Source organism: Neopelma chrysocephalum, unplaced genomic scaffold (assembly GCF_003984885.1).
Source record: "Neopelma chrysocephalum unplaced genomic scaffold, ASM398488v2 Primary Assembly neopelma1_97, whole genome shotgun sequence".
Taxonomy (NCBI): domain Eukaryota; kingdom Metazoa; phylum Chordata; class Aves; order Passeriformes; family Pipridae; genus Neopelma; species Neopelma chrysocephalum.
In genome coordinates this window covers 5,960,628-5,975,874 of record NW_020897760.1, presented here as the reverse complement: position 1 = coordinate 5,975,874, position 15,247 = coordinate 5,960,628, and the positions used below count along the sequence as shown (strand labels likewise).

General features: G+C 38.7%; 1 protein-coding gene and 1 long non-coding RNA gene across 8 annotated transcripts in view; one reads left to right on the top strand and one right to left on the bottom strand.

Annotated features, from left to right (window-relative positions):
• EVI5 (ecotropic viral integration site 5) overlaps positions 1-15,247 on the top strand; it is an 81,238-nt gene that overhangs the window by 8,082 nt on the left and 57,909 nt on the right. For 5 of the 7 annotated variants that reach the window (XM_027694283.1, XM_027694282.1, XM_027694280.1 and 2 more), the window contains exons 1-2: positions 12,007-12,112; positions 12,368-12,597. In XM_027694283.1, the coding sequence (XP_027550084.1) occupies positions 12,104-12,112; positions 12,368-12,597 (239 nt within the window). In that variant the 5' untranslated portion in view covers positions 12,007-12,103. Of the gene's footprint in view, positions 1-12,006; positions 12,113-12,367; positions 12,598-14,691; positions 14,804-15,247 lie in introns of those variants that run through there. The other 2 variants (XM_027694281.1, XM_027694284.1) reach the window with 2 other exon arrangements.
• The window catches only part of LOC113972838, a 65,588-nt gene continuing 62,422 nt past the window's right edge, over positions 12,082-15,247 (bottom strand). The window contains exon 4 of the long non-coding RNA XR_003536029.1: positions 12,082-12,234. This is a non-coding gene — a long non-coding RNA (uncharacterized LOC113972838). The remainder of the gene's footprint in view (positions 12,235-15,247) is intronic.

Below are 15,247 nucleotides of genomic sequence, written 5' to 3'. Positions count from 1 at the left end.
GTCAGGCAGCCGCCGGCTGCCCCCGCCCGGGCCCTCCTGGCGGGTTGGGCGGTGCGGCGCCGCTGCCGGGCAGGGACCCCCCGCGCCCCGCCGGGAGGGTGAGGGGAGGCCGCGCTGCGCGGCCCTGCCCGGCCCGGGGGCTGCGGGGCCGGCGGGTCTCGGGCCCGCGGCGGGACGCGGGTGGGCAGCGGGAGCTCCACGGGGAATGTGCCCGGAGGGAGGGGCCGCGGTCTGGGGAGACTCCGGCGGGTCCGTCTGCAGAGGGCGAGTTCTGCCTTGGTCAGAGTATTCGCCGGTCTGTCATTCTTGAGGGAGAGAATTTTCAAATAGTGCTTCGGAGATCTCGTTTTCTGCCACCTTCTGCTGCATCTGCATGAACGTGGTTATATAATGAGGGTAAAAAGTCGATATTAATGTTCTGGCTACTTATAGCTGTATTATTAGTGCCATTTTGCTGTGGTTCCATGTAAAGCCTGATAATCAGAGCAATTCCATAGTAAACGAGAAAATGGGTTTATACCATTTTCAATTTCCAGCGTGAGGTGCCATTAACACTGCCTGTATCAAAACATGGCATTCCACATCAGTCTCGGATAACTTCATCTTTTCCAAAGATCACGTGCAAAAGATGTAGAAAGAAGACAAATTCATACGGAGAAGAGCAGATAATGTTCAATATGTTTTACTTGTCTCCAAAAGTATTTGTCAAAAAATTCAGGGTTTTTTTCTTGTTTCTTTAAATTTGCTTTACTTCCCATGTCTAAAGAAGATGGTAGCTGGATCTTGTTTGGTTTACTGGTAGATAGCATTAAAATGTTTTGTATAAATGTGCCTGTTTATTTCTCTTCCCTTTCTCCAGTGTGCGGTGTCAGCTTTGATGATTATACAGCTCTCTATTTATGCTTATAAAGATTTAAGGCTTATTTTGAAATACATAGCTATGAGTTCTTTTTCAAGTGAGGATTAGGAGAGGAAATAGACACAGCCAGGGAAAGAGGAGCATGATCAGGAGGAAAGCACTTGTATTATGAATCAGCATTCCCTGAATCTGATAAAGTGGGATGAGAGCAGCTGTAGGGATTGTCACTGAATGTCCATCCAGCCCAACAGTACCTTGAAGAGGAACAGATGTTTGGAGGAAAAACTTTAACAGAACAGTCCTGTTTCCTCTGTATATCTCTTCCTAGACTACTGCAGGTTGAGGCCTAAAGACTTCCTGAGCTACAGCTGCTGGCTTGGATTTTTTGTTTTGGTAATGTTGGTTGGGGTTTTTTGTTGGGGTTTTGGTTTTTTTTGTCCCCATTGCCCTCCCTATGTTTGCCTTCTGTAGACTTGTTTAGTTGCTATTAAACAAGAAAACAGGAGGTGGTTGGAGAGTGGAGTGGTTGAAATGATGTTAATGGAAAGGAAGAGATGGGAGAAAAGCCTTTCCAAATTTATGGGAGAAGAAGGAAGGGAGAAAGTGACATGCCTAAATAATTACTGTCAGTTTGTTCTCTGGGTAGGATTGATAGTAAACAAAGAAGTAATCAAAATGGGAAGACAAGTCCTTTGTCAGTGAATTTTGGAAAACAAAAGTGTTTACCTTGCTAATTCAAGCTTCTAATACCATAATTTAGAAGGGGGAATACAGCTGAGTCGGGGGTATGCATACTTAAGATTATACTTATATTTTCTTACTCTTCCTGGGTTGTTTCCTTAACTTGTAGAAAAAAGAAATTCTAATGCCTAAGGAAGAGACATAGTAGAATTTAATATTTTGAATATAATTTTAAGTGTCAAATGCATAGTTTAAAAGAACAAATCTTTCTCTGGTGGTCCAAGAAGAGAAACAATAATGAAAAGAAACCCTGAGGTTATGAATGTTGTTTTCTAAACTAACCTTTACTTGCCTTGATTACAGTATCTTCATTTTTTTCCAGACCCAATTAAAATAGTTATAGTTTAAAAAAAGAAAGTAAATATTATAGGGGTATGTAACTTTGAGTTGTTAGATGTATTCTCTGAAGTTCTTGACTGTCATTGAAGGTTGTAGATAGCATGCTGAATTAAAACCCTCATGTCTTCTGTAGGCCAGTTTTTGATCCCTTTAACTTGGGAATATTGTCTTTCATGGCAGTTGTCTCTGCTTAAGTGTCTGTGGATTGCAGTGCATCCTTTTCTTCTCCAGCAAGTGGGGATTGCAACACATGGGTAGTGACAGTGCAGGGCCTCTGCTCTTGCTGTGCTCATTTCATACACAGTTGTGATGTGGTTTTGTTGTATGTGTGTACACAGAAACTATTATCAAAGGTAGCAGCAGAAGTCATTTACTAAATTGTAGCTTTTCTGTAATTACTCTTAATGTTGTCTAATTTCTTGTGAACTCTGGAAACTATTCAGTTTAGCTGTGAAGTGGTGTTTTGGGGAGAGCCTGGGAAGCATTGAGCCTGTATAGGGGTCAGGCAAGGAAGGATCTCCTTTCAGTCATGATGACAGGGATGATGCCGTGGGCTCTGTCTTATTTCAGGCTGTGTGACTGTCAACTTTGTTTGCTAATTGTCTGCAAAAGTAATCCTTCCCAGTGTCAGCCAGACAGTTGTATATTTGGGGTTAAGTACAGTACTCAGGTTAATCTTTATTCTGGACCAGAAGTAAGGTGGTTGGACAGAATGACTGTGGACACTTAACCATTTTGTATTAATTTCCAACTTGGAAAGCAGCTAAAAGCCATCACTAAATGTCTTCATGTTCTTTGTTCTGAATAAACTTTACCTGGGCTATGTTACTGAAGTCTGTCATCTTACCTGACCTGTATTGCCTTTACTTCCACAGTTAAAAAAAAGAAAAACAAACCCTAACTTAGTGTTTTGGTAATAGGTTGTTATAATGTGTTCTGCTACATGGTAAACTATTGAACTTCCCAACTCCTGAGTTTGCTTATGCCCCATTGTCATGACTAAATCTTAGTGATTCTTAGCATAGCACTAAATACCTGTTTGATACATCATAACATGTTCTTGATACTTTAATTTAAAGAATATCATTATATTGTGATGATAATGTATTAATTATGTATTTTTTCTTTGGTTTCATCAAGCTGGCAGACAGGACCAGTCTTTCAGTAATGCATTGTTTTTGTCATAAGTTAACCATGCCCTTGTAGCTAAGAGGATGTTAGAAGAGCTTACTGTTACTTTTCTTACAAAAACCATCAAATGTCACTTAAAATGGGTGTAAAAAAAGTAGTAGCTAGCCAAAACCTGACATTGGGAACATGTCCAGTCCTCATAACTATAGAGTGACATTGTGTAGAAGTTAGTTTTACATCTCTCATTTTTCATGTATTCTTCTTGATTATATGTAGTTCAAACAATGAACTACTTTCAGGCATAGTAAGAAGAAATTCCAGCTTCCATGTTGTCTGAAACAGCAGAGCTAAAACCCAGTATTCATTAAGCAAAGTCATTTCTTTTCTCAATTGGAATGCATTACTGGTGGAACTTTATAGGTTTGGCTGAGACCTTAGTAAGTATTTCTCAGCCCTTTGGAAAAGAATTGTGATTGGTCTTTCTAAAGATAAAGCTACAAAAGCAAGTTAGAATTCCATAGTAAGACACATTATGTTAAAATGGACTTGGGATTTTTACATAAATTTTCTGGTATCAGACTGACACTTAAAAATCATCTGTTTCAATGATCTTCCTTGCATTTTTTCCCATAGTAGGCCATTTTGAAAGAAGTAAACAGGCCCTTCCAAATGGAAGTGCAACAGTCAGTGGCCAGCTAATCAGAAAATAACTGACTTCCTTTGATGATGAGCAGATACATATTTCTTTATTTAATATCTAAGGAAAATTAGATTTCTAAGACTTGTGCTCAGAGCAGGCTGCAGGAGCACTGTTACTTGAATAGCATGGAGGAAGACTCTTCCATAGCCACAAAAATACCCTGGTTTCAAGTTATGCTGTAAGTGCTTGTGAAGGCAAGTCATGGCTATGCTAAGAAAATTAGTGGGCAAAATGAAATATTACTGGAAGACCATGGATGTTGGATGGATTGTGTTAGAAGAATTGACTATTGATGTATGCAGCTGTGTTTGTTTATACCTTCTCTGTTTACTGGATAGCTTGGACAGCTTTCCTGTGTGGAAATTACTAAACTGGTTATGCTTCTCGCTGCTAAAATCTTTACTTTCATTTCTTGTTGGCCGTCAACAGCTGCAGGTTGCAATGAGTTGTAGTTCACAAGAAAAGCTGGTTTAGAAACTGTTTTACTCTTGAGTTTGAGTGTAACTGATAGAAAGTTGGCCTTTTAACTGATCATTTAAAGGAAAGAAGAGTAATATCCTGAAGTGGGTTCTCATCAGTCGTGTGGTTTGTTTAAAATTGTAGTAAGTAATTAATAAAGGGTTAAGTGTTACCATATTGCATAAGGGCCATGCTTATGTTCTTTGGTTTCTCCATCAAGTCTCATTTCATACATCCCTTTGGAAAGGGAACTGTGCACAACTTGGTAAATGAGAGATGAGCATTTTGGTTCTAACTTGCAGATTGTGGCGTAAGTTCATATTATCTCTATAACCAAGAAGAATTAGACCTAGAAAATACTTGAGCTGGTGGTACATAAAACCCAAAGTTGCATAGAATGGTATGTTTTCATGTGTCAGATACTGGATCCTTTTAAACTTACCAATTTAACTCCTTGTAAATTTTGTATATCTTTAAAATAAAGAGTTATGCTAAAAACATTGATTTTAATTAAGGCTTAGTGAACATTTAAAAATATGACTCGGTTGTTTCTCACTTCTGGCATATGGACCTAAGCCTTATAGTAAATTTAACTCCATTTGTATGCTTTGTTTATTTTGGTTCTAATGTAGGGTAGATGCTAGTTCTGGCTCCTTTCCAGGAGAAAGTTGGCTAAAAGCAACATTAAGGAAGCTAGGCTTTGGGGGAATGAGTAGGAAAGTAAAATATGTAGAAAGGAGCTTTAATTATAAGCATGTGACCTTCAAAGTGTGTTACTCTTTTGTAAATGCATGATGATACCTGAACTCCAGTGAAATGATTGAGTTGCATTTTATTGAAAAGAAAAAACCCTAAATCTTCCAATCTAGTGCATAAACAAACTGCCTTTGCAGTCAGTTCTTAGCTGATTAATCTGATTCTTCCCTGTTTTGTTAGCCAAGGTGATGGTCCTTCAAGTATATGTGTTTCATTTGGCATGCTGAGCCTCAAAAACAAAGAAACTTTCCAGCCTGAAGTCTAAGAGAACAAAGGAAGTTCCCTGTTAAAGGTTTTTACTGTAGTCCGTCAGTATTTTCTCTTGCAGCCCGAGGAGCTCTCAGCCATCTTATGTACAAAACCACTGTATTTAATTCTTTTCCCCTTGAAAGAAGGCTTCTGTGGTTTCCTGAAGGTTGTTACCTCCCTGTGTCAGATTTGAAACTTTTTTGATAAAGGATCATCTTCAGATGGACAGGAGATAGTGTCTGCAAAAAGAGTGGTTTTTCTTCTCAGCACATGGGGACAATGCTCGACAGACTGTAAATCACACTGGACTTCAGAGGTAATTAAAAACCTGAAATTCTTCTTGGAAATAAAGGGAATTTAGTTTAACGTGGTCAGTGATGGAAATGTTAGTCACAGGACTTTGAGCAATGATTTCAACTTTTAGTGGATTGCTACAACATTTCTAATTAAGTTCCTTCTTAAAACACCTCACGTATTAGTTGTGTTTGTGAACTTCCACTTCAGGTTTCTTTGAGAGCATGAAAACCCCATGACTCATTAGTCTGGTGATGACTTTTAAAGAATGATGCTACACAAAGCTTTCTGATGGCATAAGTTTTGTGCCATCTAAAATGTTAAACTGCTTTATTTTTTTATATCAGAAAGACTTGGAGAGCTAGTGAGTATCAAGTGAAATGGAATCTGGGGAATGCTAGCCATGATATTCCTGCCTATTGTTAGACAGTATTCCAAGTAAGATCAGGAACATGTCAGCAGAAATCAGTTATATGAATTTGTAGTGTAAAAGACACAAATGAAGCTTACAGTGAAGCTGTGTTTGAGCCCTAAATTGGGATTTTAGCTTGTCAGGGAGCATGATAGCAGGCTGATTCACCAGCTACCTCTCCTGCATGTGTCATTGACTGAGTCAGTTTAATTTATTCTTCAGATATTAGAATACCATTAACTTTGAAGCAAGAAGGAGACTGGGTCTGTGGAATGCTATATAACTGGCTTGAAAACCACATATACAATTTCAGCCCCAATTATGTCAGACTTCTTTTTATATGTAGACTAGTATGAAGATTACTTCCTGTATTCTGGAAGTTCCCATTTCTTTCTCTTTTCAGGAAGAGAAGGAATAGTTTAAAGCATATCATACATACAGTAGTGTTTGTGTAAGGTGTGCAGTTATTTTTACTTTGTCATATGATAAGAATAGTTGAGACAGTATTTTGGGTAATCAAGATACCTGTAACTCTTTAATACCAATTTTTTTCAGGGAAACGTAGGATATAGGTAGTAAGCTAATTTGATGTGTACAGTGAAGAAACTGTTTTTAAAAACAAGTCTAAATAGACTTTTTTAGAAAAAAACCAAATGCCTGGCATTGCAGATACATGTGGGTGCTAACATATTTGGGCTTACTGTAAGGTCCTGCACTTTACCTTAGGATTCTCAGGGAAAGAGGTTTATACAGTTGTATGTAATGTGGGGTGTTGCAGTCTACCTTCAGCTAACCTTACTTAAAATATTGTATGTGCTGATCCACTGCAGTGTTCCTTTGAGTAACTCGGAAATCTAAACACAGTATTGTTCCTCTAGGTAATAAAGCCCTGTAATCATCACCTAATTAAAGATACTAAACATGAAGTTGAGATACTGAATTTTATATATAATAGGCATATATATGCTGCATATCATATGCATCTGTGTATAATATCAATATAAACATATATCTTTGCAGTAACTTTGAGGATGTAGCAGACACGTCTGTGCCTTGCCTGACTGACTGATCAGGTGGCTGAGAGTTGCTGGTGGTTCTGTTTTGCCCACTGGAAATTGCATCAGAGTACGAAGTCTTTACTAATTAAGTCTTGTGTCCTCCTATTTTTCAGTATGCTCAAACTCAAAATCCATACATTTCTTTAGGAGGTATCTGCATGACCTTAGGCAGGTGGATGCAAATGGAGTCCTCCTGGGTTTGTTGGCAGACCGGGAGCAGTGTAGTTAATATGGCTTGGAGCCTGAATGAGTGAACCTGCTTTGGAGCTGGGTGATGCTGCTTAGTTCCACGTGTGCTCCTGCACAGGGTAAGGAAGGTGTACCCCTGCCCGCTTGTCTCCAGACCTAGCCATCTTCAGTGGAAAGTGTTGGTGTCCTCAGGAGCAGGCTGGAAGCACATTTTTAGAATGGGTTGATTCTAGTTCTGATCACACATTAATAATAGTTAATAATGGCTTGAGCATCGTGCTGGTGCTCTGGATGATTTGGCATGCTTCCCAGCCAATGTAGGTTACCTTTTGTACTCTTCAAATATAACTTGAATTTCAGCATCTGAAAAATGCTGGGGAAAAACAAGGAAACCACTTCTTGTTGCAGAGCTGAAAAACTAGCTGAGGTGAGTTGAGCAAAGAATACTGTTAACTGGGGGCTTCCAGCCTGGGCTGGCCAGCTGGAGAGAGCTTGCCTAGATCTGGGAAGTGTTGGGACTTGGGGAGCAGAGCCTGGGCTTGAGCTCTCTGTAGCTGCTGGCCTTGTGGTATAAGAGGGCACCAGGTGGAGCAGCTTTACAAGATGAGAGCTCCAGTGGGGAGGTGCGGCAGGGCACAGGGGGACCAGCAGAGGTGGGAGGGTGACGACAAAGGCAGAAGTCCTGACTCGTGCAGTTAGATTTATCACTGGGGCCTAGCTAAGATCTTAGGAGAGGCACTGTGGTGTATCTGGCTGTCCTTGTTACTGCTACAAACAGCTGAGCACATGACTACAATCTCTTCCACTGCAATTAAGAGTAGCAAAGGGAAGGACACTTCGTAACTGAAGTGCAGAGCATCGTTGTTGTCGGCAAAAGGCCTGCAGATCTGTCACTGTTTAAATAATAACCAGGTTTTTAAAGAAACATTTGTTTAGGAAAGCCTTGAGAAGACTGTCCAAAAATACAAAGATTAAAGGTTTAATGAGATTTGCTTTCTTGAGTCTTTCCAGAATGCTGTGTTAAGCAAAATCACATTTCTAAAGCAGAGAAGTTAAACCAAGTGCTTATACAGATTTTCCTGGAGTTTGTGATATCCAGTGAAACTATCAGCCATCATTCATAGTGAGTGTATTCTTATTGCTGTCACTGTGAGTTTTAATTGGGGAAGCCCCAGTTTCTCTCACAGGGCTAGAGAGAAACTTTTAGCTCTTTCCTTTGTGCTGTCAGAGGAAAGAGGGACGTATCTCTTGGGAGTCAGCAGGATTCACTTGTGTGCTGTGGGTACGTATTGTCTTAGTGGAGTGACACAGATTTCTTGCCCCAGGGGTTGTCAGCAGAACAGTGGGAGAGAGCAGTGGTCTGTGGTTTAGTGATGGCCAAGTAAACTACCCTGTTGGATGGAATGGTGTACATTAAACTCTATAGATTTGCAGCTTAAATTTGGTAAAATAACTCAAGTAACTGGATCTTTACATGTTAACATTGCTATCCTGTGTTCTCCACATCACTAAAATCAGCTCAACAAATGTAACTGCTATTTCCATACTTTTCTGAAGAGAATCATTACAAATAAACTAATATCAAAATAATTTTCTTTATTAATGGTGATTTTCTATTACAATTTAGACTAAGTTCTATTTGCATATTAGTATTTAAAGGGAATCAAAAGAAAAGACATACTAAAAAGAAATAAGCAAAACCAAAACCCTAAAGTTACTACTGACAATGTATACTCACTTTCAGAAATCCTAATATTTTAAAATTGACTTCCTGAACACTGTAATTCTAAACCAGAGTATTTTATTTCTGCTTCTCATCAAAATACTGATTTGTTTTCAGATTAGAGTAAAACCACGCAGCAGAAAAAAAGGTTTAAAACTGTGCATGTGACTTATTTTACAACTAATGTTCCAATGTTTATTGACTAGATGTTTATTTACTAGAGTCATAGGAATGAGGTATGCATTTGTTCAGATCAGGTTTCTTGGGACACAGCCCAAGGTTTTCTCACTTACAAATTTCAGTGACCTGTTTTCTGGAACGTCTTAAGTCACTTGTCAGAGAATAATTCTTTGAAATCTTCTGCCACTGTTATAGATTTTGAAATTAACATAGGTGAAATGATGAAATATGAAAACTCCTGTTATTCTATCCTATTTAGGGAAATGGATAATGAACTGATAGCTAAATGCCTTCATGTCTAGGTCCAAGAGTCTTCACTGATGCTGACAATTTAAGAGAACTGGTTTTAAAGTTTTAGGAAAACCTGGAAAACTCTGACAGAAATGATGTAGGCGTGACTAGTTAGCTGTTATATCAGAATTGTATTTTTCTTAATTTAGCTATGGCCCCTTGCCATAACTGTTTTTCCCCAGACAAATTCTTCATGTGTTTTTGGTGCAAACTTCACTGTGAGCCTTTTGATTTTCCAACATTTGCTTTTGGCAGCTGTGCACTTTGCTTGCTCTATGTGTCAATGCTTTCAGAGAGCTGGCTAGGAATAGTTTTGTATTCTGATACATTCTAATGAAACTCTGAGCTGCTCTTAGAAACAGTAGAATTGTTAGATACATTGTTCTGACTGATTTAAAATGCTGTTTTGCGTGGTTTTCTTGACCATACTTTTTCTTGATATTCTTCACATTATTGACTTCTCCAAACCTTTGAGTTAATTTGTTTAATGCCTGATGAAATGTTGGTGAATGAATGTTAGCAAGGTTCTTGATTTCTGTCCCCTACACCACCCACCACTTCAGCTCTCTTACCATGCAGAGTGAACCTCACATTTATAAGCCAGATTGACCTTGAATTTACTTTTTTGCCTTAAATCTTCCCAGTTACTTTGTGAAGAGATAAAAAATTGAATGTGTATTTTCTCTTCCTATTTGCACCACAGGGTATTACTCAAAATCACTGCTTTCCTAATCTTTATACCTAAGATTCTTAGTACGGGTGACTCTTAAAGCCTGCTGTGTATGGCAGTCATTTTTACCATGTTGTTAAGATTGGCCTCGTTTCTGCTGGCACTTATTTTTGGAGCAGTTGCATTACTTGCGATATTTTAAGCAGTTTAAAGCCTTTGAGAAAATAATCAGTCTTAAGTAAGATGTATGAGTTACCTTCATTATAATGCAATTTCATTCAAAGTGAAACAGCAGTAATTTATCCTTTCATAGTGACAGTGAATAAAGGATATAGACTGAGAGTGAAATATTAATGTACTAAAATTAGGATTTTGAAACATCTAGTAATTTTTATTCCTTTCTTGTATAAAAGATAGTGTCAAATACTATTGTTGAAAGTAATTTTTTCCAAGATTATATTTAAAAGATATATGTTGGGATTTCTGTGTTTTGGTTTTTTTGTTTGGTTGGTTGGCTTTTTGTTTTTTTGTAATTGATATAACTGAGTCTTCCTGTCCCACAGTGACATAAGAACCAACTGGAATCTTTCTGATGCTTGCATTGGGACCTTACTATTCCCATCCTGCATCTGAAGGCTTCTGGCAAAATCTGATGCCATTTTCAGAATGAATGTGGAATATATGGAAATTGGAAACCCCTTTGCAGTCTTCTAGGAGAGCTCTTCAGTGACATGTTGGTGGTGGAGAGAAAGTGGGGAGGTTGAGTACTACTGGTTTGGGTTTGGCCTGTGGTGTTCCTCTTGTTATATGAAGGCATTTGGTGTGTCTTCCTTTTGATATGAAGTGACAATAAAACAATGCTGTATTTGATTGACAGAAAAGTTCTTTGTAGCATTGCATCCAAATAAAAGCTTCTGCTTTAGCAATCAGTCACTCAGTCTATATATTGTGCTTCAGATAAATGCACAGTGTTATGAGATGGATTTACTCATTCCAGTAATTTTACTTTAGTTAGATACTATTGGAGGATCTTCAGAAGTGACTTTTTTTCCCTGTAGCTCAGTGTCTTTAGTATCTTAGTAATTATTTATAGGCTATACTGCAGAATCGTTTGTGGCAACAATTGAGTAATTCAGTGTTTTGAGGAAATCATCAAAGGTCAAAATAAATAGTTACCAGCAACACCACTTCAAAAGTTCCTCTTCAGCCTTTGTGTTGCCAAGTTTTAACCTTTGCTCTGTAGCTAGCCCTTCCTCTAAGGTGCATCTGGATTTTCTCTGAGTTGGGCTGGGGAAGAATTAAACTCTGAGTCACTGTAGGTCAAAGCCCTGTATTTTCAGATGCTGAAGGAAGGTCTAGTGAGGGGTTCACTAGAAAATGCCCTGAAGGGCTGCTGTTTTCATTTCCTGAGTGAGCAGCAGCTCTGTTCTGACTGCTCTGACCCCACAACTCTGGTCAAGAAATAGCAGCAATTAATGATCAGTGGCAGGTAACCTGCATGTTCCCAAACCCACTGTTTCTCTGACTGCTCAAGTAGCACCTATTGCTCTTCCTCCAAAACCCCAGCCCTGTCCAGGCACTGGCAGTGAGACTGGGGATTAAGGACACTTGGTGTAGGGAGTGACCTGAAGAGAAAGTGAGGAAAGAGCAGAGCTTACAGTGTGATGCCTTAGTGTGAGACATTTGGGAGCTGTTGTAGATTCCTGGGCATAAATTCTTTGAGACTGTTTTCTGCACACTGGCAGATGCTAGAGGATCTTTTGCTTTGGTGTGGATTAGAAATGTGGTGTCCCTGCTCCTCTGTCCTGCCACCGTAGGGGTTAGTGAAGGTGAGCAGTGGGTAGCCTGGAGGGTTTACACTGATACTTGTTACTTGTACTGCTTCAGTGCCTATCACTAAAGTAGTTGATTGTTTCTATATCTATTTTTCTACAGTTTCTGTGCCATTATTAGTTTATCAAGATGTTTTAAAATAAGCTTTTATTTCTATTTATTTTTGTAATGGGAAGTCGGAGCTGATCCTGGATCCTGTGGTATTTCTGTACTGCAGAGATGAGCTCTGTGAGTATACATCAGGAATTTCTCTGAGTCTGTCTTTGTGGATGAGCAGCATACTTGCATGTTACTTCTAATACGTTGTATTGCTGTTGATGCTTGTGTAACTTCTGACAGCCTTGGGGGTTCTGGAGAGATAAATAATCTCAGTGTCCCTTTGTGCATATTGTATATTTTTCCTTTGTTTGGTGCAGCAGGTTTAGTGGAAAAAAGGAATTAAAAAAGGACAACTTTTGCATCCTCTTCTTTTTGTCCTAACAGGTGGCGACAGACAAGGTTGCAGGAAAGCTGAGCTCTACTCTCTCATGGGTGAAGAACACTGTGTCACACACCGTCAGTCAAATGGCCAGTCAGGTGGCAAGTCCATCTGCCTCCTTACACACAACATCCCCCTCCACCACTCTGTCCACACCCGCCCTGTCGCCATCCTCACCAACACAGCTGAGCCCAGACGACTTAGAACTACTCGCAAAACTTGAGGAACAGAACAGGTGAATGGAAAACTTTTTGCTCTCCGAAATACAGCAGTGAGACTGAAATTGTTTTACTGCAATTGCAGCATAGAGGCTGTTAAAGGGGAGTAGGTAAGACTTTATGGCACAACACTTCAATTCCAAGGCTCTAAAGTTTAAGAACTTGTATTCTTGTGCTGTGTTTTTACAAGTTCTGTTTTTGTGGAACTCTAAAAGGTGTTTTTCTCTCCTGATTTACAGGAGCATTTGTAGCTGCTTCTAATAGTAAGAAATTACGCTGAGTCTGTGATTTTCGGTATCCAATTTAAAATAGAGTATCTCAGGGATGAGACTTGTGTATAACCTTACCTTCTAAGGTCAAAACTATACTTCCTGTTCGCTTCTTGAAATCTTAATTATTTCTAAATTCCATTTTCTCTATTTTTTCCATTTTTACCCAGTTCTTGCTTTTAACTACATAACTTTCTATGTATAGAGATAGAACAGTGTTCAGTCACGTCTCTGCTGTTAACACTACTAGCAGTAATTCCTAATTAGTCTTTTCTTCTTGCCTTTTTTTTGTATAGCAGGTAACCATTTCCTTGGCAGCCTTTCCATGAGTGCATATTTTTTTGCACTGTGTGCAGTTCAAGGTGCAACTTTTAGGTGGATCAGTTGCTCTTGATGTGCACAGTGATTGCAAGTTTGCAGTGTCACTAAAAAATGGAATTGGACTGTATAATTTTTTAATGCTGAATTTCCAGAACCCGTACACACTTGAGCTTTCAAGGCAGGACTTGTAAGTCATCTGTCCTCTTGCAAAATTTGGTTATGTTTGATAAATATGTTTCAGTAGTCTTTGAGAGGTTGACTGCAAAGAACTTGAGCTCCAAATAGATTTTTAGACTTGGCAGGTATCTGCAGGGCTTTCATACCTGCTGGAGATGGCTATCCCTGTGCTGTAGTGCAGTGCAGGGATTGATAATTTAACTCAAAGTAGCTTCTGTTCCAGCTTCTGTGAGTGTGACTGGACTTTGCACTGAGGCAGTTGAGGTGCTCTATTTTTGGTTGGGTGGTTTTTGTTTGTTGTTGTGTGTTGTTTGCTCTGCTGATTCACTTACGAGGGTAGTAACGTCCAGTGGAGGAAAAGAGTAACTGGGGGAGAAGGGGCTAATGCCTTTGTGTCACCTGACAAGTCTTCTCTCATGTTCATATTCTGCAGCCTAATAGGAGTTTGCAAGGAATTTGATATATCTGTCTAGTTCTTGACTGAGAATAGAAGGAAGCTTCTAAAACCACGTCATCCTCTCTTCCTTGAGGTTTATGAGATTGTCTCTCTTTGAAGATGAACTATATGTAATTTTTGCTGTGCAAATAAAAAATTATGAAGAGAAGCGATAAAAATAGTTAAATAGTGCTTTTAAGAAAGCTAATTTGCATTTAATCTGAGGCTTTCTACTCTGTTCATGGCAAAGTGACTTTTATTTGTAAAGCAAACTGTTCTTTGGACTGCTTATCTATGTTGGAGCATAATGTCTTTACATGTAGAGTCATCCCTGCAGTTAGACTAGCTGGCTTGTTGAAAGAATATGAGCCTGGGCTTTCTTTTTCAATTCAGCTTTCTTCATTTAGTAAATAAATTAGTAAATCTTGTCAGGTTTTATTTAATTTTAGCCAGACCTGTTGTTCAGTCCCACACTAGTCTTGTGTGTGAATTCTAATGAGAAGCTACCCTATCAGGTGTACCTTTCCTTGTGAGATACTACCCTTTAATACTGAAATTTGATGCTCTCATGCTGGGTTCACTGTAGTTTCAGAACAGTTTGCATCTGCAGTTTTGCACAGTGGCACTTTGTTGACAAGAAATTGTACTCTGTTCAGAGGGAACCATTCTTGTTTCTGCTTGCTGGAAGAACTGCTGATGATGCATGTTTTTAAAGATTTCCTTTTCATTGTTGGCTTTTATGTCAATAAGGAGAATACGAATTAGTTAAACAGCTAGAAAAGAGAAGAACTCAAATTGTATCAAGCTATGTCTTGTAGCATTCTGTAATCTAATTATACTGAAAGTCCCCTCAGAATAATGAGGTAGCTCAGTCCAGAGTCCTGGTGCAACTGTTTGGCATTAGTAAATCATTTATAAAGTTTTAAATGAAAGAAAGCAGTGACTAAACGTCACAGAACTTGCTACTTACTGTAAAAAGAACTTCCCATTTTCAAATCTAAGAACAATGAGTTTATCCAGGTAAGGTCAAATTGCAGAAACTTAGCGTAACTTGTACAGAAAGCTGTGAAAACTGGAAGTGACTAGTTAGAACCTTGTTTTTGTAATCTTAATGTTTATTCTATGCTTGTTTTTGCTCTGTGATTACTTTGAATGTGATGTTTAGGCGTTGTCTTGGATTGAGAGGAGTTCCAGACTACATTTTCACTATGGGTCAATATAAACCATGCTTCTAAACATTTAAAATGGATTTTTAAAATATTTTCTTTAAAACTAGATTTTTTGCATTCCATTAATATGGACTAAATGAAAATTTGTCTTAAAAAGGCTTTGCTTTTTTTTTTTTTCTGGAGGCATTACCATTTAACCCTTTTCCAAACAAAATACTGCTGTAGACTGTACTTGTCGTTGTGAATTAAATTACTTTTTCCACGCCTTTAGTAAACACCAGTAGGTGAAAGCTGG